At 39.9% G+C, this 25,736-nt stretch overlaps 1 protein-coding gene across 24 annotated transcripts in view; it reads right to left on the bottom strand.

Moving 5' to 3' along the window:
• EPB41L2 (erythrocyte membrane protein band 4.1 like 2) overlaps positions 1-25,736 on the bottom strand; it is a 209,416-nt gene that overhangs the window by 40,562 nt on the left and 143,118 nt on the right. For all 24 annotated transcript variants that reach the window (XR_013441115.1, XM_078054720.1, XM_078054727.1 and 21 more), the window contains exons 6-12: positions 22,966-23,041; positions 19,567-19,785; positions 18,121-18,208; positions 13,964-14,116; positions 13,310-13,407; positions 5,695-5,867; positions 774-946 (exon numbers count right to left, since the gene is read on the bottom strand). Coding sequence is in view for 23 of the 24 variants with exons in the window: in XM_078054720.1 (XP_077910846.1) it covers positions 774-946; positions 5,695-5,867; positions 13,310-13,407; positions 13,964-14,116; positions 18,121-18,208; positions 19,567-19,785; positions 22,966-23,041 (980 nt within the window). In the remaining variant the exon portion in view is untranslated. The remainder of the gene's footprint in view (positions 1-773; positions 947-5,694; positions 5,868-13,309; positions 13,408-13,963; positions 14,117-18,120; positions 18,209-19,566; positions 19,786-22,965; positions 23,042-25,736) is intronic.

Raw genomic sequence — 25,736 nt, 5'->3', positions numbered from 1 at the left:
TTAGAGAACATTATAAATCTATAGCAGAATTTCATTTCGTTCTTGTGTTTACTTCCAATGTTATCTATAAAAAAGGTGCTTTGTGCAGATACAGAAGGGAGATCCAATGAACTCAAAGCCTCTTCAAATCCACCTCCAAGTGACTTTACTTGCCCAAGGTAAAAAGCTATCATAAAATAATAGTGACAAATTTGAAAACACAGTATAAGTTACTTCTCCATTCAGTGGGGTGTATGCCCCAAATAAGGAGATAAGCAACACACCATCTTCTCATTCACTATTCACAAAACAACCACCCTTTGCTTAAGGATTTCTTCTTCATCAGAGATTAGTGAAAAATAACATTTTTCATAAAGACCATCTTTGTTCATTTCAAACAAAAAAAAAAATTCAAGTCAACATAATTAAAAACTCAAGAGAGGCTATACTTTAAAATTTACTTGTAACAAACAAATATAAATTTCAAGTCACCATAGCTCTTATAATATAGGGATTTAACTAAAAAGGATGATTTTGCAGACAGTCAAAAATTTTAGGCCACTAAACTACTTGTTTGCATTAATATAATTTACATGGAAATATTTTGCTTTGAACAATGAGAGAAAGATTAGAGACCCTGTTCAAACCACTAGGAGCCTACATATATCAACTTATATCAACACAGAACATACACTGACTAATTTTAAATGATACCTGAGTTCTGAAACAACAAATGTAACAGCCTGTAGTCTAAGTACACATTTAAAATCACATTTTCTTCTAATTTACCATACCTTTCCTTCAATGAATTGCACATGTGGGGCTTTAGTTGGGCTTCTGAGCTCCCTTCTGCCATCCCCATCTTGTACCATGGCAGGGCTGACAACTCCGGGGCCGTAGGCTGAAACCTCCCCAGCAGGACCAGGAAAATCCTTCATAAGACTTTGATCGACAACACCAACTGGAGCTAGGAAAGAAGGGTCACTTGGGATTACTTCAAGACATTTCAATGGTCAAACTTACAAAGATAAACAGGCAGCATGCAGACATTTAGCAGGAACACTGCTTGAGCTCTGAAGATACGAACACATCAAACCCATTTTTAAACTTTTACCAAATTCTAAATATATTCTAAATTTTAACCCATTAAACTACACCAGGCTCTCAAATCCGATTTTTGAAGGTTTTGAGTCTGATCAAGGAATTGGCCAGTAGGAGGAGCTCTAAGACCAGCTGAAACAGACATGGGGCATAATGTCAGAATCCCAAGGTGAGCAATATTTGAGTTCTCTAGGGTCTCTTTGATAGTGCCTGAACTTATTTCTGAATCTCTTTACTGCAACAAATAATTATCTAGAGATTAAAATGACTTGCTTCAATAAGTCTTTAGGATTCTTCCATAAAGGAACCTTTAATTTGAATACCATTCAAAATTGTGACAAGACAGTCAAGGTCGACATTATAGAATTGTTTAATAGTTTTCATTTTTCTAACCTCCCCTCTGAATGCCTCAACTTGACCTACAGTAAATCTAATACAGAGACACCCTCCCGACCCAGCAAACCTGGCCCTCATGTATTTCCTTCATGCCTCCTGCAGATGAACAGGAACGGATATTGCGCTGAAATTTCGGTCATATGGCAGATCAACCTAAGACGGCGTCACATTTCAACAAATGCAAGTGAGAAGCAGCGACAGAGCCTCTGTCCCTCTGTAGCTTCTCCCCCAAACCCCCAATCACTGAGGTTATTTCACCTGTATAAAAAGTGCTTGACTGACAGGGTGCCAGACATTGGTTCTATGCCCCCACAGAAGCGCAGTAAACACAAAGGCCTCTAGGCGGCAAGCTCCTGGAGGGCAGGGATGTGTGTGATCCACCATATTGAACTGCGGAGGCATCAAGCACCTCTAATCTGTGTATTACAAGAAAGCTCTTGGCCCACACCCTTCACGTACCCTGACCAAACCTTCCTTCTTCCCCAGCCTTGCCTTTTCCACCACATACCACGCTCATACTTACACCAGTTACCCAAGCCAGAAACCTTGATGCCTCTGGCCTTCATCCCTCAACACCATCAAATCCAACTGAACCTAAATGTGGCCAGTTCTTCCTCCTCTATTTTTACCACCCCGGGCCATTTTAAGACTTTGACAGTCCTTAAGTACTCCCACTTTTGAAAACCCACACCAAAATCACAAAATGAACTCACATCTTCCATGAAGTACAATTATTTTCCAGGATTTTTAACTTTTGAGAGGATGTTAGTAATTTTCCCTTGGAAAATCTACGACTATGTGTAACTCTTTTAATTTATGATTATGATTTCTAAGCACCCATTACGCATACTCAAATTATTGCAAAATGGAAAACTCTGACCTAGAAATGGTTTTAGATATAAGGATATCAAAATGTTAATGAATACCAAATTTAAAGTTATATAATGAAGTTGACAAAATATTTATTTTGCATGCCTTTACACACTTATTAATTTCAGTGTGCAGGGGGGCAGGCTGTTTGTTTTGCATTTTGAAACGAATAACTTTTTTTAGGTCTTAAGCACTTGTAGAACCCTGAGAAGCCTGTAGGCCCCAGGCCCTGAGCTTATGGTGCCAAATGGCTAACTGGCTACAATCATCCAAGGCAAGATCCCCATTCCTCTCACCTGGAGTATTCTTAACCAGTCTGCCTGCTTCCTGTCTTGTCCTATCAATCATTCTCAACATTGCACCAAGTAATTTTTTTAAAAAAGGTAATACTATGCACTTACATGCTTGTGTAAGTGTGCACACGTGTGCAACACACACACACTTCAGTAGCACTAGAATAAAAACCACATTCTTCCTCGTGGCCTGCAAGGCCTTGCATGACCTGCCCCCAGCCTACCTCTTCCCATCAATTACAAAGCTCTAACTAGGCTTCGTTCTGTTCCTGGACTGTACCAAGCTCTCCCTCATCTTGGAACCTTCACACCTGCTGCTCCTGCCACCTGGAATGCTTTATCTCCTGCTCTACTCATGACTAGCTCCTCCTCATCCTTCAAGTCTCAACCAAAATGGTTCTTCCCCAGATGGGCCTTCCTTCTCTCATGACCCAGTCTCAGGTCCCTGCTTATTATAATCTCCATTTTCAGGAAATCACTGTCTCCCCCACTCTCAAATGCATCTTGGTTGTTCTCTTAAATGACTGCCTTGTGTCCTTTTTGGTTTGATTTTCCAATCTTGGAATCCCACTGTTTTTAAAAAGCTGTTCTAGACTGATTTTTATTTTAATGCTTCATCTTAGATATCGCATTCATTTTTAGGTTGCATGCAAGCACTGGAAGATTTATTTTCATTTGTCAAAGCTTAAAGGAAGGAATATTTATGAATCTAAATTAGTCTGGTCTAACTTAAAAACTAAACAGGGGCAAGAAAATACAACACATGCCGTCAACAGCAACAACAACAAAAAGGTATATTGATGGGGAGTGGTGGTGAAAATAAAGTTTAGTACCAGGTTATAGCCTCACTTTGCTTTGGGAGGGAAAAAGCCTGGAATCCCTAATCAAATAGTTCACTGGCTGTCTGGTCATGTATTGGCACGAAAAGCCTTTATTTTTCACAATAACACAATAATCCTTTTGATGACTTGCCCATCTGATGAATTACAGTGTCCAAAACACGAAAGGAAAAATAATGGATCACTGTGCTATGCTTGTTGCTTTTACTTGTAAAAATCTTTGTTATCAGATACAGACCTACTATAACCCTCTGCACTCACCACTCACACAAGATGGTGGGTTTCCTTGAGCAGTGTTTTATCTATGTCAAAACACAGTGGTTTACTGCTCTTTCTAAAGTCTAGAATTTGCAATATAAGAGTTATAAAGCCTCACAGTTTGAAACAAAGGCTGAGACAGACAGTACTCCAGCAACAGGAATGACTTGTCTCAGGGCATTAACCACACTGACTGCAGTTACGCAGCACTTAAATAAATTCTCTGTGGTAAGGGGCAAGGCCTGCCAAATATTTCCATGAGCGGGCACATTTTTCACATTTACTTGAAAAAAGTGCTCAGTTGTTGATGAGCTGAAAGATACACTGACAGCTATTGTACATTAAAAATTCACTAAATTTAAATTACTACCTTTGGAAATGTGGACATTTATTTGAACCACAATTTATGACCCCCTTGCATACCTGTCATCTCAAAATTAATGGGAGATTCTCCAGAATCAAGATTTAATCACTATATATACAAAATGCCCACCAACAAATCCCTGGATGTATCTCTGTGTGTCTGCCTGGACCTGTTTTCCAAATTTATTCTGGGAAAAATAGATCAAGGCTGAGAAGTGTCAATCTTTCATTAATGAGAGAGCATTTTTAGAATCAGACCTATAAACACAGAGAACTGATGGTCACAGAGAAAAATGCGGCCAGGGATGGGCAAAATGGGCAAAGGGCAATGGGAGATACAGGCTTCCAGTTACGGAATGAAGAAGTCATGGTGATAAGAGATACAGAAGAGAAAATACAGTCAATGATACTGTAATAGTATTGTGTGGTGACGGATGGTCGCTTCACGTGTGGGGAACACAGCATTACACAGAAGCTGAATCACTGTTGTACACGTGAAGCTGATGTAGCATTGTTACATCAACTATACACAAAAACTCAAATTTTATTTATATATATGTACATATATGTGTGTGTATATATATATATGAGTGCATTTTTATCTATTAGCATATCTGTTTCAGCTACTAGAAGTTGTTCTAGTTCATATTTCAGAAAAATGTCAGTAATAAGGAGCAACCAAGAAAGGTTTTCAGTGATCAATAGTAGTGAAACAAATTTTTAAATTTAATATTACTATTTTTGTATATGTTTTGAGATTAATCAACCAAAAAATGTTGGAAAACTACTTCTGAGAGAAAGTCATCCACATCAATTACTTTCTTCCAGGAAGAAAGTAAAATGAAGTCTCTTATAAAGCATTGTAATATAAAATTAACTTTGGCTCCTTTACAGAAAACCTGCTATTAACCCAAAATAATATACATATATGAAGGGAAAGAACATCAATTTATTTCCATACGTAAAATATATAAAACTACAATTATGTAGCCAATTCTAATAAAATAACGTACAAAATTTATACATATCTCACCTCCCCCACCCCCCGTCTTGGCTGAAGAACTAGTGATTACACTGTATTTCCTTTCCTTTTGTTAAAGCACTCCATTCCAACTAATCTTTGGAAGTTGTGGATGGTTTCTCATATGCTAGAAAGTTTGGTAAGCTTCAGTAAGGGTTTTTAAACTCATAAAATTAGAACATTTTAAGTTCCTTTGAATAGAGGTTCTTATCATACCAAAACCCTTGGAATTCCACTTTTGCCATTAATTAACAAGTTCAAGAAATTAAGACACATAAAATACATCACAATTAAGTCAGATAAGTAACAGTATATCTGTCCAACCTCTTATCCACGAGAATTCTCAATATTTGCGTACACTGACAGTACAAAGAAAATTTAGGCTCAGAATGACAGCTGTAAAACACTATAAAACTTTCCTTGTGAGTATAAGAAATACCATTTCATTTACGCAGAAAAAAATAGCTGTCCCTCTAGGATGTTTCTGAGGACCTCATTAACTATATCAACCCTTTCTGATTCCACCAGATTAGAGAAAGATTAAAGGCATCCAAACCATCATAAATGTGTTTACCTCCATCTAGACTCCTGGAGACCCGTTTGCTAGAGGTACGCTCAAAGTGTGGCGCGGGCCTGTCAATGAGGGTGCTTGCCTGACGGGTCTGGGCTTGGGTGCGGCCGCTGTAGCGGAATTTGGACCCCAAGGTCAGGAACTTGGCCTTTGGTGGCTGCTCTGGAGACACAAGCCTGTAGGGAGAAACAAAGAACCGAAATAGGAGCCTTTATGAATTTTCTTTTTTAAAAAAAACGTTGAAACTTTATATTTTAATATCCCACTTTACTAAGATTACTCAATTTAAAGAGCAAAAGGCTGCCTAAACTTTCTAATGAGAAAGAACATTATTTATAAACCCTCCTACATACAGAGCTTTAGGCGAGTGATAAGATGACTAAGTCCACAGCCATGAATTCATGAATAATAGGTTTCCCTCAACCTGAGCAAAAGAGCAACTGTTCTCAGCGTATATCAAATGCTATTTATTTGTATTAGCTTAAATCATTTATATAAACACATATGTCTGAATTCTTGCTCCTCGCCATAAGTGCCAAGTGGCAATCCATTACCATTAGTAATTCTCAATATTTATGTCTATTTCTCCTGGGAAAGAACTTCCAAATGCAGGACTCCACTCTGTCAAGTGACGCTTTCCCATGAGGAGACAGCATGCGGGAGACGGGTAGAGATGACTAACGTCCTCCCTGCCAGCACGGCCCCACCGCTCACACCCAGGGCTCACGATAAATGAAGGCCAACTTTCTTGATGGCAAATACTTTCAGGCTTATGCAAAACTATGTTTTTAGTAAATAAAGCCAATCTAGTCTGGCATACAACTGGAATTGTCTCACTTCCATTGTCTAATCACGAGTTGGCAAAACGTCTTAACAAAAAAAGATAATCTTGGAGCTCGTATAGCATTTATTAAACAAGACGGCTTTAGTTGACAATTCCAGAATATGCACTTCATCAGAATGGTTCCTTTCATTCTCCAAGGAGTGATTTCTTATAGAGTTTGTTACCATTTCAAGTATTTTTAGTCCTTCAGCTCAGCTTTTTTTGTTTGTTTAGAAATCTTCTGCTTAAAAGCAACAAAAACAGATTCTAGTGGAGGTAAAGCTACTGGTGATAAAACAAGAGGCAATCCTCCATCAATTCTCAATGATATTAACCCAGAAAAACAATGTATTGGGATTAAACTGATGAAAGAAGAACCAATACTCTCTGGCCCTCTTGGTGGTAATCTATTCACGTAAGGTAGCAGACGACTTTCTTGAAAACTTCCATTATCTGCAAAAGATTTTCAAAGGAGACACAGAAGATGCTGCTGAGAAAATCTACTCTTATGATGGCCAGTGCCTCAAACTGTACTTTGGGAAAAGCTATATATTCTTAAATTAGAATTCTGGAATACTAGAAATTTAGGCCATAACAGAACTCTTATTTGTGCTCTGAATTATTTTTCTCAAACAGTTGAGGAAACTAAGGCACAGAAAGATTAACTTTCTCAGCATCCTGATCATAAATAAGAGAGGCATGGTGAAAAATGTGGTCATTTACCTTTCTCTCCTCTTTCTCTCTCTCTCTCTCTCTCATTAACTATGACAAGGTTTCCCTACCTAGCAACCAGTTAAAGAGGATCTAAGAATGCTCTGTAAGAAAGCAATGATCTATAGAAAAGAAAGGGTCACTGGCAGGCTCATCACTGCAATAATAAAGAAATATTCATTCTTGGGGCACTTGGGTGGCTCAGTCAAGTGTCCGACTCTTGATTTTAGCTCAGGTCGTGATTTCAGGGTTGTGAGGTCGAACCCCACATCAGGCTCTACGCTGAGTGTGCAGTCTGCTTAAGATTCTCTCTCCTTCTCCCCTTCCTAACCCTCTATCTCTCTTGCCTCCCTTCAAAAAAAAAAAAAAAAAAAAAAGGTAAGAAATACTCATTCTTGAAAAACAAGTTAGCTAAATCACATGTATCTTTATCATCTATTCATGAAGTATACTCTATAGTTAATGGAAAATCAACCAGAGGAAAAAAGAAGTATTTCTAAAGAATACCTCAAAGGGAAAATACGCATTGGTGACCCCAAAAGAAACTACCCCATCCCCCAAAAATATTAAACTAAAGACAACAAGCATTGGCAAGGATGCAGAGAAATTGGGACTCTTGCACACCATTGGTGGGAATGCACAATGATGCAGAAGTCATGGAAAACAGTATGGAGGTTCCTCAAAACATTAAACACAGAATTACCACATGATCCAAAAAATCCCACTTCTGGATATTTATAAAAAACAAAACAAAACAAAACAAAAAAACCCTGGGGGGAAAAAAACCCCTGAAATCGGGATCTTGAAGAGAAATTAATAGCACTCCTATGTTCATTACAGCACTATTCGCAATAGTTAAGATGTGGAAACAACATAAACATTCACTGAGAGGAACGGATAAAGATGATGTGGTCTATGCGCAGGGCAGAGTGCTATTCGGCCTTACAAGAAAAAGAATTCTGCAATACTTGACAACGTGGATGGACCTTGAGGACATCATGCTGAGTGGAACGAGCCAGACACAGAAAGGTAGTGCATGATTCCACTTATATGAGGAAGCTAGAACAGTCAAATTCATACTCAAGGACTGGAATGGTGTACCAGGGGCTGGCAGGAGAGGGAAATGGGGGGTTATTAGTCAGCGGGCATAAAGCTTCAGTGAAGATGAGTAAGCTCTAGAGATCTACTGCATGACACGCGCCTACAGTCAACAATATGTCACACACATGACGTTTAAGAGGATAGATCTCAGGTTTTCTGACCCAATAAAGTGTAATTATTCAAAAGCAAAAATAAGAGACGGGAAGTAAAGAGAAGAGTGAGGTTGGGGGTATCTGGCACCCATGTGTAGGGTCACCTCAGTTGACTGCATCTCTCAACCAAAGGCCAGGTCCTCCTAGAATGACCAGCTTCACACGAGGATTTACTTACTGGTAGCTCTCATTTCCAGTTCTAGTAACTCTCCCCACCCCCAGCAGTGACAACACCCCTTTAGGCCTACGGGTGTTACCAAATCCTATTCATGAAACCCTACTCAAATTAAAAAAAAAAATTTAAACTAGAAACAGGATACCTGATTGTGGGAATTATGAAAAATCTTAAAGGACATATAGGTAAAGGGATAGATCTTTTTAAAGATTTAGCTCTCTTCTTCTTTTACAAAATTAATTGAACGCACAAAAAAAGAAAACTGAAACTTCAGTCTTCAGAAAACAATTTTAAACAAAATTAAGAAAACCTCCATTAGTGTTTTCTGACTTTCTGGTTATTAGTTTATCTTATATAACTTCACACGGATCTGTGCTAGGTCCCATATGTTATTATTATATGTTATCATTGAGCAGGTGCTCAATAAATACAGGCTGGACCACTAGAGAGGATCCCATGGTCACCTTTTCCTAGAGGGCACTTGAATTTAAGTAGCCAGAAAATCCAAAGACATGTCTACCTATCCATTTTTCAGAATCCTCTTTCTCACTATTACATAGTCACAGCATTGAAGAATAGCTTTTGAAATCTCTTACGCCGGGATTTTAGAGAAGGGGAGTTGGGCTATAAGTTCTAGAACTTCTAATACACAGCGAGAACTACTGCTGAATTTTCAGTTTTAATTTAGTAAACAAAACAATCCCGCTGCTAGAAAAAGCCCTTTGTAAAATGAAGTTGTTGGTTTTATTTTTGCCCCCAGTTATGAAAGTGGGCTCTCATTTATATAGACTGGGATATGTAACCAGTTAAATATCTAAGTCCAGGTGAGGAGAGTTCTATACAACCATATTTCTTTAGTCTAATTTGTTTATAAGGTAACAGACGATTAGTTGCCATTTAAATACGTATCAGATTATCCACTTATGCATTTTGTAAAAGATATTTTAAAAATATAAATCCAAGAAATACAAGGCAAGTATTTTAAAGGCATATATCTATCTAACACAATGTAAGTTTAGGAAAGTAATTAACTAGAGGATTTTTATTTTATTTCAACTTGAGATAAAATACTTCCATGTCCAAGTGGCACCGGTGTATACATACACAAAATATTAACTTACAGATTAATTTTCTGACAGCGAAGAAATCCTCAGTTAAGTTGCAATTAAATAGAAGCAAATACTAAAACAAAAATGGACTGAACACAGGCATTTATTAGTTTTTTCTAAAAGAATATTTTTGGCGGCTTAAGTCAATGGTAATGCAAATAAATTTCCTACAAAAATGTAGGCTAAGCAGCAAAATGTTTCAAGATCACTGAACAATTATTTCGTCTTGACATTACTTTTATTTACCAACCGAGACCCTACCGTCATAAAAACAACATCAAAGTCACTACAAGACCTCAATCATTTCACTTTTGGGCATTTAAAAGCTATAAATAAGGACCTAATCATTCTAGAGTTTTAACGGTTCTGAGCAAGATGATCTAAGGACCAGCACAAAAGAAATCAACTTTTACATATTTTACTGCTTAAGAAGCACAGTAAGGATTTATAATGGGAGGATTTTTATAAAATTAATATTAATGTTTTTACCTATGGAAAGTAAAGGAACGTTTTAAGAAAAACCCACATTTCAGTTACTAAAGTCAATCAGACATTTAACAATAAAGCTATGAAGCAGCAGATGAGAGTAATTCACTTGGAATTACTCTGGATCTACAATGCCAAGTTTAAATGACCGTTTAATGCCAACCTACGGGAACCTCGTGTGAATCTTGTTGATAGGCTGCCACCACCACCCCACCACCACGAAGCACACCCGCTGTGAATACGGTCAGGGAGTATAGCACAGCAGGTATGCGCGGGCCGTGAGCCGCAGGGCCTGGCTCTGAACTCCATCTCCACCCGTGACTGTCTATAAAACCACGGGCACGTCTCTTAAGTTCTCTGTTCGCAGTTTTTCCAAGCGTAAAGTGAAGATTACAATGATGTTGTAAAGATTAAAAGAATTGATCCATGTACAGCACTTAGAAGGGTGATAGGCCCTATCAAACACTCAAAGAAGAATAACAGCTTTATTATTATGTTCTTGTTCCACTAATATTAGTCTGGCTGAGTGGCTATCAATCAATAGAAAGATCTGCATCTTTAATGGCTTCAATCTGAAAGCCATTTTAATTTTCTGAAGAAATCCTTTGCATCTTTTGTGATAAAAACAGAACAAAATCCAGATTTGATTCAAAGCACTCTGCAGATGAATTATGAATGCCCTGCTTTAGATACACTGCTTCCTACCATTTGTGAGAAAAGCTATACAAGGTTTAAAGATCTAAAAATCCTTTTGTTAACCATTATCTCAAAAGTCTGCAGAAGCAAACTGGTCTACTTTTAAATTGGAGTCGTGGCACGTCAGCAAAAATGGAGCAACCTAAGGCTTTGAAGGGCTAACAGACATTTCAGGAACACTTGCTAGAAGAATCCCAGAGGAAGGACCACACAGAGGCAACCAGTGTGGGCTTTGGAATCACAGGGCCAGGTCCCCAGCTCTGCGCAGGCGCCTGGCCCCTGTGCCCTCTACGGGCATCCAGCTCTGAGCCACTTGCTCAGTGGGGGTGAGCAATAAATGAGACAGTGCAAGGTAAAGCAAGGGGTTATGTTTCTGACAACAATATACGCTCAACAAATGTAGCACCTGTCATTTCTAAAATAATTATTGTTTCTATTATCATTACCTGACAGGAAAGCCTGCTATCTGTCCTGCCTTGATCTGTGTCATTTAACTCATAAATGTTATCTACTAGCTTTATTCGAGGCAGGCTCACGTTGTCTCGAGAAATCTGTCATGGCTTCCAAGAGAAATTACAAACTTTCCAAAGATTTATATGCTCAGTGTAACTATGTCAGATGGATTCAAGTATATTTTAGGAGTTACATTTCTCTAAAATGAGTATATTAGAGCAGCCTTGAAAACAGATTATGTGTCAATTTAACTTGAAAGAGTCCCCTGTACCAGCTAATAATTCACCTTAAAAATAGCATACTGAGATACCAGACTAAGAATGATGATGATACTGATGGTGATGAGAAACATTATTATATACCAGAAATAGTGATACATTTGTTTTGTGTGTTTTCTCACTTACTTTTCAAAGCAACCCTATAAGGTAGGTATTATTATTACCACCGCACGAATGACAAAAGTGAGACTCAGAAAGGTAATTTACCCACAGTCACACACCCAGTGTGTGGTGGGACAGGAGTAGCAAGCAAGAGTCCAAAGCAAAAAGCTTCAAGATGGAGGATCCAGACACTTAGCTATATAGGCCACAGTAATATGAACTGAAGAAATAGGGAAAATGACCAGGTAAGAAGAGTAATGTAGAAATATGCCCTTGAAGACGAGGATAAAAGGAGATGGGACCCAAGCTGAATATAGCTAGAGGGTCTAAGGAGATCTTCTGGTTTTCTTATTTGTCTATTTTGATTTTTACAGGAGTAAGACATGGACATGTTTATTGGCCAAAGAAGGCAAAGGCACTCACTGGAGAGTACATAATGTACAAAGCATGATCCTATGTGAGGCATAAAATGAAGGATCAAAACTCCATAGGGAATGACTGTATTTTCCTTGAGACAGGATAGAGGGAAAGAATGAACAGAAAGAAGGGGGAATGCTACATAATTATGGGCAAAAGAAGGAAAACAGAGGGTATGTGAAACCAAGAATGCTCATGACCACAGCTTTTAGAATCCGTGACCCACGCAAAAGGGGCATCTGAGCAGAGAGGCCAGGTTCCTAGGGGCTCAGGAAGATCATGAGTATTGTAATGGGAAAGGTAGTAAAAGGTCTGACTGCCTGGTAGCTCTGAGGATCCAGCCGATATGGGAAATAACGTATCTGTAACAGCACTAATCCAGAGTTGTGCGATTTGCTCTTACGAGGAATGAGTGTGTATACCAGGAGAGCTGCTGCTGAAGGCAGCGTCTGCAAGCACAGACGCAGAAGTGGTGAGGTCGAGACACGGGACTGACCCAGGACCAGCAGCCTGGCAGGCTGATGTGCACAAAGGGCACATGGTTGGATCATCCTGACAGAGCAGCGAAGGACAGACCCGCAGGGTTTGGGCTGGTTGGGCAAAGAAGTTAAACAGGAGGGAACTGGTAAGAACAACGAAATGAAGCCTGTGATGAATGATGGTGGCAAGAGGAATGACAGCCAGGTTTGAAGAGTGTGGTGACAGTAGGAAAGGTAGCTGTAGTCAGTGGAGTTTGGGACCACTGTAGACACAGATCGGCTCTGAGTGAGGACAAGGCACGGCCAAGGAGATCTGGCAGGGAGGAGAGCAAAAACCGTGAAATAGGGCGTGGCGGCACCTGTCCTCTCCACGACCACCTCTTAATACGCACAGGTAACCAATAGCTGTTCTAATGAATTTTAAGCTGTTGCATTAAAATTACCTGTAGAGGGCGCCTGGGTGGCCTTCGGCTCAGGTCATGATCCGAGAGTCCAGGGATCGAGTCCCACATCGGGCTCCCGGCTCAGCGGGGAGCCTGCTTCTCCCTCTGACCCTCTCCCCTCTCATGCTGTTTCTCTGTCTCTCTCTCTTTCTCTCAAATAAATAAATAAATAAAATCTTAAAAAAAAAATTACCTGTAGAAAGTATGATGTTCCACGCACACTTTCCATAGCCTTTTTGCTGCCCGATGGTTTAGCAGTTTGAATCCAATGGTGCTCTCAAATTGTTCGAGCTAGAATAAATCAATAAACTAAATCAGCGTATTTCCTTAGAAGTTGATTAGAAGCTACTGAAAAACATGGATTCAGATGTTTCTGTAAGAAGTTAATTCTTCTCAAAAAAAGGAGACATTCGTATACCCAGTGTAATTACACAAAATGAATTTTTCGTAGACTGCAATACTAGTTTCTATGAAAAGCAAGTACAACTACGGACTCTAACCCATGTCCACTACAACTCATTCTACCACCTTCCTATTGATCTCTATCACTTAGCTGTTTCGACAACAACAAAATAATGGCTCCCCAACTATGTGGCAGGCACTTACTACCTTTCCTTTTTGCTGAAGGGTATGGGTGGCTCTTGCTTATTTATTTATTTATTTTTTAGCAACATGGAATTTCACGCAGGTTTATCATTAAGAACTCTGACCTTTTTTGCCACGAAAGAATACAGAATAGTTCATTTTATTAAAATTCACTGGGAAAAATTCAGTTAGCGCACGGCCATAAAGAAGAACACTGACCAAAGCTGTTCAGATATGCCCAGGCGCACGTGACATTGCTTACCTCTGCTGGCCTAACTTTAATGTAGAAGTTACTGCGCTTATAGGAAATTTTCAAGATTTTCGGCCAAGCAAAACGATTGATTCTCAGTCTGTCTTTGTAAATGAGGAGCCCATTAGCGCACACACCCAGCTTGATGTCCACGCCTTCCGAGTCCTGCCAAGCATAAGCCATTTGACCATGGTTAGAGCTGTCAAAGTTACATAAGTCAGGAAGCTCATTATCCCACCCTCTCCTTAAACCATGACCAGGAACACCAACTTTACAGGTTGGTATTTAAATCTCAGTGACAGTACACAAGTGGACACAGAACATCTTAAATCTATTATCTTCCGGGATCAAATCTGATTTGTCAAAGAGGTGTAGTCACCTGTCCACAGGATACAATATTCTCCAAAAGGCGTAACTTTTATGTTCCCAAGCCTGCCCGCAAGAGCTGATGGGAAAGAAGGGAAACAGAACTCAATGTAGACATTCTGAAGAGACGGGGTTTTCCTGGAGGCTATTCCAGCCCTTGGGGACAGTCTGTCAGCCCACCCTCAGGTGCGGTCAGCCATTTTACTTCAGGCAAATTTATTTCAGATGGACTATGCTAGCTAAGAGCTGTTAAATTTATGCCTCTATTCAGCAAAACATCAATCCCTCACAGAAAATTTCTCTTGGAGGCCGACTGCTGAAATCTCTGAATTCTTCCGAGCCACTCCTCAGTAAGTCAGAGGGCTGACCTCCAGCCTGCATTATAGCATTGCTTTGGCTGGCATATTTCAACGGACTGCAGACTAATCTTGAATTTATTCAAATGGTTTTCGCTCCCAGCATTTTAACTTGGAATAGATGACGATCTAGAATAATCACAAGCCTGAACGATTTTTAAAAATCAAATAAATTTACAGATAAAAGTGAAATAGTGTCTCCTCACATTGCAAGTAATATTGAGGACACAATAGCATGACACTCAAAATACACAGGTCGTTGTCTAACTTTTAAGGGAAGAACTGGATCTCATTCAAGATATGTAAAATTGAAGTTTATTATTCAGAGAGATCCACATTTTCAGAAATCATTTCCAACATGGCAGAAATTCTTACTGAGCCTGCTGAAACGAACACCACATTTAACCTAAGTCTCAAATTCAGTGGAAGTGTAACATTTCAACAGCCTTGTTACTGAATCATCTAATACAAATCAGATTACTCTTTTAAAAATAAAAGGACAGTACTAAGTAACGCATGCCAATTGCTTTCGCTGCTGCCATACCTGAATAATTCATATTTACACATAAAATTAACATTGGACAATCCAAGCAGGTTTAAAAATCTCATCTATAAGGTGCTTTATTCACCCATATCTGGCAGCCCCAATTCTCTCTAGGAACAGAGAAAAAAGCTGGGATGGATCAGGCACAGGTGCCCAAGCAACTTGGCACCAGTCACAAATGATGTGTTTGCCAAAAACATCACTGGCCATGGCCACAGGGAGGAGGCCGGAAGACTGCCCAAGACAGCATGTTCTCACCACAAGGAAGGAGGCAACACTGACTTGAAACATTGAACAAAGTCATCTCTAGTCTGAAGCAATCTTCAGACAGGACACTGAAGCTATTTTATCGGACTTAGGAATAAACACAATCTGGAACCAAGTAAATCGGTTCATTTTCCGTTGTTCCATGTACTGCTTCAGAATTATCAGTATTTGTGTGAATACGAATTACAGATAAAGAGTAACAAGCGAAAGGGAAAAAAGCATGCCTTAGTCCTCCATATTTGACTTCTGCCAATCACTCAGCAACCAAGTCAGAAAAATAAACTAATAAAAAAGGAACACCTCAGGGAGCTGCCACCTATGCATATCAGCAGGATCCCAGGCCCTCTGACCTCGGAATGGGCTCAGCCCATGGAAAGTTCTCACAGATGGGAGAGAGGAGAGAGAGAAGGGAGGTCAGGGATGTGTCCCTGTGAGAACTGCAGCTCCTCTGAAGACCGTCCTCCCCACACACAGATCTCTCCTTCTGGGTTCTGGCAACCACTCTCCACCCTCACCCCTTCGGAGGAATTGGGAGGGCTGCTGGTATGAGCCCAGAGGTGTCCCAGGCTCATGGTTTCCCTGTACCTGTGTGTCAAGAGTCCTTCCATTCAACACTCTTCGGCCTGTCCTAATGGGAATGTGCCATTAAGAACTTTTAATAAAAATAATTTTTTTATTTAAATATAATCAAGACAATGAAAGATGTATGAAGGCACAAACTTCAAACTCCACCCAAAGTTCTTTTAAATTGCTACAGACTTTCTTCTCAACAAGCTACAAGTATCTTCCTCATCAAATATTATGAGTCTATCAGATGACAAAGAGAATGAATAAATGAATGTTACTCTGAACTTGTTAAAAAAGCAATCTGTCCTAACCCCACAGCAAGAATGGAAATTATACTGAAACAGAGCCCACAACTTTTTTTTTTTGCTTTTCTAAGGTACACCTTAAAAAACAAGAATCGTGAAACCTTGCCAAGTATTGCCATCTAAGAATTGGTTTTTAACTAGTGATCAACAAATTAAAAAATTTACATGTGGCCAGAGTAATGGGGTTTAAGAAGAGGAGAGACGCATGGGCTTTTTGGTCCCAAACCTGTTCTCTCCTGCCTCCCCTGTCTGGGTCTCTTGGCTGACCCCGCCTGTCTCCATCACAGAGAGAAAGGAGCTGGAAAACACACAAGTGGTAGGAAGCCCCATTTCACCTCCTACAATTTCTCAGAAGGTATCAGGCAAATATGGGAATGCTTAACAATATGCGGCTTAAGCAAGTCGTTCTCTGCACTCTGTCTTATGCAGTTGTAAAATTAAGAAAACACTCAAATCTCAAATGAGGTGGTGTAAGTGGAAGGACTTTTAAGAATTAAAGGCATCTAGCACCTAGCAGTTAAAAATGATGATGCCAGAGACTATTTATTGACATGGAAAAATCTTTTAACAGAGCAAGCAAAAAACAATCAACCAAGAAAAAACAAACCCCTCACAAAATGATACCTGTAGTATGATCCTACTGAAAAAATGCCTCAGAGTTCAAGTGCTCAGAGATGGTTTTTTGTTTTTTTTTTTAAAGAAAACAAGAAAATGTTTCAAAATAGCAATAGTGTTTATTTCTGCATAAAGACATTTCAGTGTTTTGTTTTTTTTTTCCCTTGCTTGCTTCTATTTTCTGTAATGTACACCTATTTACTTTTATAACCAGGAAAAAGAGTTAAAGAATAAAGGAAGCCACTGGAGAAAAAAAGTGCTTTGCAAACATGAAGTACTATCAACACAAGAGCAGGAATGATTAATCTGAGGCCTAGGGAGGGAAGAGATCTTTGGGTGGGAGGCTTTCCAAGAGATTTCTCCAATCACACAGTCAGAGATTCCTAGGCTACATGTAGGGATTGGCAGGCTCTTTTAAAGCACATTTTTCAAAACCAAATTCATCTTTCACCTTACCTCCTGCTTTCCTCCTGGGCTCTCCGAGCTCTATGATCATCCAGACTAGGGTCATGAAGCACGTGATGCTTATTAGTGGTATCTTCCCAACTCAATCCCTTTCTCCTATCACCTAGCCCATCATTCCATCCTCTTCCCACCTCTCAAATTAGGCTGCAGGTGCTGCATCCCCTGGAGCCTGGGCCAGTCTCCTCCATCTTACAAGAAGTACTAAAACAGACCTGCGGAGAAGAGCCCGACCCTCAGGCTCATTCACAAGCCCAAGTTTTTTTCAAAAATGGTTACATCCATACTGCTTTTGCCCTTTCATGGTTGCTAGGAACTGCTCTTTTCTCCCACGACCGAGGTGGGAGAGGGGGCTGGGAGAGAGGCAGCACTTGACACAGCAAAAGCTGGGATGCAGAATAAGCCAGGACAAGGGGTAAAGATGGCTGACAAGGGGAGTCTTACAATAAGTACGTATGAAAGGGTATTAATTGAAAAGACTGAGAAAAGAAGTAGGGCGAGAATCAATGGTCCTTCCCACAAGCATAAACCCCACCATTAGTCACAGAAGAAATATTACAGACACCCTTGGGTGAGGGCGAATAGCCTTTTCCTAAAAGTGAGCTAGGCCACTCTGAAACTGGAGTCCTCTCAGAACTTCTGTCAACAGTTGGGAAACGATGCCACTTCCCAGGACACGGACAGTACCTTGGCATGATGTAGGTCAACACCATACATGGAGAGCCTCTTTGCATTTTCTAAGAACTGAGAATCAGCTTGTGCTGGAGATAAGCCCCTGAGAATCAAAAGAAACAATATTATCTTATTGGCAGGTGCAAGGCAAACGTGGCCAAAATGGGAAAGGAGCTTATGAGCTCAGAGCATCCAGGCTGGAGACGGTAACCCGCAAAATCTGCAGACAAGCAGAAAATGGGTGAGAAGGCTTACCTCTGAACCTCAGGCATTCTTCCTCATAAGATAAAAAGGGTAAGGGTAGAGATTTAGATTATCTTAGAAAATTATTTTCAGGTTTCTCCCCACTGGGGAAATGGGTGTAACATAAATTACCTGAGAATAAAAAAGTGATCTCATCTTTCTGAAAAAGGCAAATTCTTGCTTCCTACTCCTTCATTTTATTTCACCAGGACTGATCATAATACAGACCACAAGTACTTGTATTTGATTTTACACCTACGGTAGTTAACACAGATCACATCCTGCCCATATTAAAATTATTTCCATCCCCGTCTCTAGTCACAACTTCACAAATTTTCGGCTCCCACAGAGCAGGACTCCATATTCACTGTGGCATTTCAGGACCTGCTATTTCAAATTCGAATTATACAGTAAATACCTATTGAGTAGAATTGGAATAAAATTAATAAGAAATACTGCCTTTTTTTTTTTTTACAGAAAAGTCAATGAATGAGGTCTGTTTAAAAATTTCTAATCTCTGAAAGTTCCTCTCCAAACATTTTTGTCAAATTTTTACATAATTTCAACCCTGCAATATGGGACAAACTATGATTTTGTAGTGAGAGTTTTTTAAACTTGTGCTAAAAAACACATTTATTTTCACAAAGATATAAAAGTTCTTGAAATGTAATATGGTATATTTACTATGGTATTAAGTAAGTAAAGCCTAGCTGCTAAAGCAAAGGTCATCTTTTGTGGATAGAGAAAACCCCTGTGTATTTTAGTTACTGCTCCCAGGTCCATCACCACCCACATTTCTGATCCAAACCCTGAAGCCTCACTATCTCTCCAGCTTTAGCAAATAGGATAATAAAAACAAAAGGCAGAATACATAGTAAATGCCAAACAAGGACGTGTGTGTGTGTGTGTGTGTGTGTGTGTGTGTGTGTTACGGGACAGGTTTGGGAGGAGGCAGAAGGAGATGTCCTAGGGAGAAGTAACTTCTTCCAATAAATGAAAACACTGGGGATCATGAGCACTGTTCTTCATAGGAGAGTCATGAACACAATGAAAGGATATCACAAGGGCTACAGGTTGTCTGGATTAGTACTAAGTGAGGTTCCAGAAGGAAAAGCTGGATAATCCCGTAAACTATGCTCAAACGTCTAGCAAGCGTTAGAAGGGAAGCTGGTTAAATCTCCCACGGCTGTTCTCTCTCTGGGAAGCCAGTCACCACACCTGTGGGTTTTATGCAGCTCTGCCACCTTCTCTTCCAGCTCCTTGGTCTGTGTGGGGGCGAACTGGAAGTCACTGAGGTCACTATTGCCATGTTCTTCTGGATCATAGTCCCCAAGCTCAGCCTGCAGAGTATAAGATCCCAGGAGGGCGTGCGTCACAAAAGAGCAAGGCAGGCGGCCAGAGGCAATGTCCTGCCGGAGCTGAAGGCACAAGAAGTATCTGTGAGGAGCAAGGGGGAGCAAGGGGGAGAAGAACATCAGTCAGGACTGTAGCACTAGTAATCCTTGAGTTTTCAGATTCCTTTGAAAACAAACACGATATAGGCAACTCTTTACATCCATAGCAAAAACGGTCTTCTCTAATAAGAAGTCCACCCAGCTCCTGGGGCTCCTAACCTGTGGCTTATTTACAGAAAGTGAGTCTAATGGGCTCTATAACAGAAGGGGAAATCTGAACTGCTATTCTGGTCACAGCGTATTATTATAATAGAGAGTTTTGTGACTGAAAGTAAAAATTCTAATCACTTAGACTGTTCTCCTTTGATTTAAAACTGTAATCAAAATTTGCATGTCCCTCAAAAGTTGTAAAGACTAAGGAAATTCTACCAACACCTGCAGTTCTTAAGCATTTGCCCAAAGAGCTAAGGTCACCCACCCTTTACCCTTCCTAGCCTTTCAATACTAATCTCTTTTCCTGGAAAAGAAAACTGAACAACTATAAGTCAGTCTTTACTATAAAGCCCTTACTTGCCCGTTTACTCCAGCTAAAGCGGCAGCTAGTTCAGTTCAGAATAGAAAAAGCATAAGCTTCAGGGCCAGGCACAGCTGATGCTGCGCGACCTTGAGTGAGTTCATTCACTTGCCTGAGGCTAATTCCCCACCTGTAAAATGAGAATTCTACCCCCCTTTGAAGGTGAGGATAAAAATTAGATAATATAAATAAGACACACCGCATGTTACCTAGGAATCAATACCTAATAGCCATAATAATAATAATCTTTATAATAATGTTGTTATTTAACGTTCCAAGTGGTTTTACCACGCAGTTAGTTATAAAACATTCCGTTTTCCACTAAATGACACACAGAACCATGTTATTTATATTCTATGAGGATTGGGGGGGCAGTACCAACTCCTTTGCTGACATTTTAAAACCTGAGTTCTACTCTCGAATTTAACTACTTGCTAATAAGATTACCATCGACCCCTCCAAACTAAACGGCCCCACGTTCTTGAAGGCCTTTTACAGAGTGTCATCCCTATGAGCAGTTGGTCACCTTCTTTCGTTGCCCGGCTGGCGTCCACGGCCCGGTCCCACTCCTGCACTCCGTCCCACACGTTCCAGCCGGAGTGCTGCCGCTGGGCCAGCCCCGTGGCTGCGGGGTCGGACAGCACAACCCGGCACATGCGGTCAGCCCTACCCAGTCCAGTTATATCTAGATTACCACCAAGTCCGCTGTCAGGCAGGACAGAGACCCGGTGTATCGTCGGCCTAGTGCCACAGTCAGCCAAGTACTTGCCACGCTGCCAAGTGCTCAATAGTCTTCTGAGGGAATGGAAGTCCCCTCGCTGTCGCTACAGTCCGAGGATTTTTATGCACTGCATGCAGGAGCTCTCTTTCTAAGGAGGATTACAGTCCCTTGATCCCTGAAACACCACAAGCACAACTGCATTAACTCTAGAAAACTCAATTTTAAACTGGGCTTCCAGGGTATCCTTCGATTCTCGAAGTCTAATCAAGAACAGTGCTAGTTCTCCATATTTTATGGCACTTTGAAGACCTCAGCACAAAGATTCCATCTATTTCTAAGATCTTGTTGCTCCTTTTTAGATAATAGTCTCGACTTTTCACCTTGGTCCTTTCCTGTTTTCAAAGATGAAGTCGAAGGCCCCAAAACTCCCAGCTTCTTCTTCTTCACAGAGCAGGACCCGGTGTCCTTCAAACATTATTCTGAACAGTGTTCCTAGACTCTTCAAAGGCCACCTCAGCTTCTAAATTTTCACTCAAGTCATGGGAAAGATTTCAGTCATGACATTTAGGCTACCGGGCAGGGGGCTGGTCTCAGGCTGCCTGCCGAGGCTTTTGGTTAGTAGCTCACCAAACTATCACATTTCTCTCACCACACACAGCGAGACTGTTCAAGCCCCATTTCAAAGAAAATCCAAAGCACTTACTGATGCTGTAAATTGCAATCACCAGAGGATTACCATCCCCCAAACAAATTACTGCAAGAAGAAGTACATGTACAGAGGGGGCGCTGGGTCACAAAGCCCCAACTGCAGCGCTCAACGGCATTCCTGTGGTGAGGCTCTGGATCCAGAGCACATCCCCCTGTTAAGTTTCATGCTCCCAAGCAGCTCACTGTGCAGTTACGAAAGCTATGGTTTATTATTTACTAGCTGAAGCTAATTCGATCACAACTTTCTTAGTATCAGAAAACCCCTATCGAGCAACAAGTAGCAATGCGGGGGAGGGAGCTTGTCATTTATCCCGTCTTGGAAAGGAATCTCCGTTACTCCTCTTTCCCGTGGGTATCATGCACTCTTAAGCACTGACAGGACCTCATGTCTGACAACAACACTGAACTAGCAGAAAGCATCAGGGGCACAGGAACCACAGGAATCAAAAGCAGACTTTTTCAGTAAGACCCTGTGGTTTTCTAAAAGTGTATTCTGAACACAGTTTTCCTTGGCCATGTAATCTATGCACCTATTCTTACCAAAGCTAATAAGTCCTATCGCTGGTAACCAAGCTGAATAGGGCTAAGATGTCAAGGCTCTTGTGGATTCAAATGTTCCTTGGTTACTATTCAAATACTCAGTCCCTCTCAGAATCAGTAAATGCTCTCTTGCTCCTCAACTGAATCTTTTATTTGCAACTTAAGCATCTGTTTGTATAGCCCAGACAATCTCAAAGGAGATGGAAATGAAATAGCTACTAAGAAAGCCTACCTTATTAGTCTTCTTTCCCCTTTGAGGTAGGAGACCCCCCAAAATTGGCTTTTTAAAATAATTTCCTTTTTGTACCCTTCTATCACTTTTGTGATTGATATGAGACTAGTACACAGGTACACAAGGGTTATATAATAAAAACCATCTTAGTATTAACCTGAAATATTAAATATCAATGATTTTTAAGTCTAACAACATAAGAAACAAAGTTGCCAGCGATATAATTTTTTTAATGTTCCATTACTCAACTATAAATAGAGAAATTAAAGGAAAGTGAATAAAATTTTTAAAACTGGCAACATTTCCAAGTATTTCCGAGTACACTCATTTCCAAGGAGACTTCTAGAACTCAACTTATGAAAAAATATCTTGGTTTTAATCCTGAAATTACCATTCTTCTCCCAGGGCACAGAAATATATAAGAGCTGTATTTTAAAATATAACTTACCTGGTGAGATCTTCAGTCAATTGAGAAGGATCAGGAGGATAAAACTTCACATTAAAGGTGAACAGCCAAGGAAGATCTGTAATTATTAAATATGGGTATTTATCCAACCAACAGAATGACCACTTATTTTGATAAAAATTAAAGGTTAATGTTCAAACAGTACACACTAGTCCCACTGTAAATCAGTTTGGAAAATTTCATTTTTTAGTTTTAAGAAAACTATTTACAAAAACAATGAAAAATAAAAATTACATAAATGACCCAACTATTAGAGAACAGATTCACTTTTGTTTTTAAAAGATTTATTTATTTGAGACAGAGAGAGAGAGCGCACATGTGAGCGGGGACGGGGCGAGAGAAAGACTCCAGGAGACTCCTCACTGAGGGCGGAGCCCGATGTGGGGCTCGATCTCAAGACCCTGAGATTGTGACCTGAGCTGAAATCAAGAGTAGGACGCTTAACAGACTGCCCCTCCCAGGTACCCCAGATTCACTTTTTTATAAACATTTACTAATACTTCAAATGTTTTGTACGGTGATATAGTATGTAAAAATTTTACTATAACCTCCATGTAATCGTTTTAAGATTTGTTTTAACCACATTATCTCTAAATGCCAAATTTCCCTACTGTTTTAAAAAAAAAAAGTATTTTAAGATTTGTACATTGTTGGGAGAAGGGAGGCAATAATTGATCACTATAGCCATTCAAGAAATGATTAATGGGCTATCTGAAGAAAGTGTTAAAAGAAATCCCAAAGAAGGGAAAGAACAGTAAAACATCACAAAACTTTAAGACAATAGAATTATTCCCAGGTTTTTATGGAGTGGGTGTAAGTATACTCATCATATGTAACATATGCTTGGCCATACTGTGCCACAAAGAATGAATATAGCAAACAACCATGTCAGAAATGAATTATAAAAAGTACAACATTGTTGGGGCGCCTGGGTGGCTCAGTCGTTAAGCGTCTGCCTTCAGCTCAGGTCATGATCCCAGGGTCCTGGGATCGAGCCCCACATCGGGCTCCCTGCTCCGCGGGAAGCCTGCTTCTCCCTCCCACTCCCCCTGCTTGTGTTCCCTCTCGCACTGTGTCTCTCTCTGTCAAATAAATAATAAAAAAATCTTAAAAAAAAAAAAAAAAAGTACAACATTGCTACCTGTACACTAACATTTAATTAGTGTTTGATATGTCATGCTTTGGATGGCTTTAAAAATAAGAAAAGAAAGAAAAACACAACTCTGGGCAGAGGGCAGGTATTGTTTTCTTAAAGGAATCCAAATAATTCCACTGGCCAGAACTTAGGGTTGTGCTCAAAGTTTATAGTATTTCCAAATATCAACAAAAATGTGTGCATGTTATTTCATTCTATCCATATCTGAAGGCCTCGTGGTTGCTTTACTTTGTGGACTTGAAGAAAATTTTACTGAATCCCAGTCTCTTTTCCAATGTGTCATTTTGTTCTTTGTTCACCATCAGTACATTAACACTTTTCTCACTCAAAAGTCAACAAATACTCATTGAATGGCTACTGGGAACACACACGCACTTGTATTGCATTTAGGTTCGGTACATCACTATTCCACTAATAAAGCCAATCCTGCATTTCCGTCCTGCATCATACATTTAAAATACCATAATGGGATACGGGACTTTCCTGAAGAGTGAGACTTCCCGGTCCTATAGCACATGTTGGGTGGGAATATGAGCTCTTCAAGGTGAATGCTAACCCATAATGAAGTAAAGTCAACACAGGATTATCAGTTCTTAATGGATCCTTATTTTCTGTTTTCCAGGTATTACCATAAGCAAATGCTTGCCTGGATAGGAATGCAGGGATAAGTTTCTAATAGAAAACTTATATTTTAGCACTAATAATGTTAAACTGTAAATTAAATATTACCACAAAATTTCCTAGCGATATATGAATAGTCCATCTAGCTATGGACCATTTATATAGTAATCCCATGCAGGTCTTATTCTCGTCCATCAGAGGAAGCTTTTCAGGCAAATTTTAAACAGGAACTAAGAGGCTGTCAGTTTTCAAAAGTAACTGAAAAAAGATTAACGTTTACCTTTGCTAATTGCCTATTAACTGAAAAGTAACAAAGTATAGCAGTAGCTGGGTGAAGATAAAACTAGCAGTTCTTTGGTCCATTTTAACACGAACAGAAAGGAAGAGGTGAAGGCAATAGCTAAAACTTTGTCCTCAGCTAATTTCCCCATCAGGACAGCACAGGATTCCATTTAGAGAACTAGCTCCAATTGACCAAAAAGCCAAATCCTAATTGTTACTATTGTTCCTCTTGCCAAACCACAAGGGCAAAAGTCTTGAAATAACTCTAAAAAAAACTTCACAAATAATCAAAACACAAGACTGTGATTCATAATCAGCAAGAGTCTTGCCTTCCAAAAATTAGGAATCTCCATGGTTCTCAAATGAGTGACACACAAACACAATCAAACACCAAAACAAGACCACAGGAAACAAGTCAATGGAACATCGATCACGTTTCAGAGGTTATCCTGTTCTCTCTACGGTGTGAGTCACTTGGCAGGTCTGGTTTCAGATAAAGTGAAAGAACCAAGCATCCGTACCTTTTTGAATTCACGTACTCTGCAGAGCATAGAACAACTGTACAAAAGACAAAGGAAACATTCCAAGGCTCTCCCGTACAGTTTCTTCCATAATGGCAGCATAATGCTTGCGTGTCTAGTTACTCCTTTTCTTTTTTTCCCCCTTTTCCATTATGAACCAAGCATAAATGGAT

This window comes from Halichoerus grypus, chromosome 9, assembly GCF_964656455.1.
Source record: "Halichoerus grypus chromosome 9, mHalGry1.hap1.1, whole genome shotgun sequence".
In the NCBI taxonomy this organism is placed as follows: Eukaryota; Metazoa; Chordata; class Mammalia; order Carnivora; family Phocidae; genus Halichoerus; species Halichoerus grypus.
Note: the sequence above shows the minus strand (reverse complement) of the source record. Positions and strands in the feature narration are given on the sequence as shown.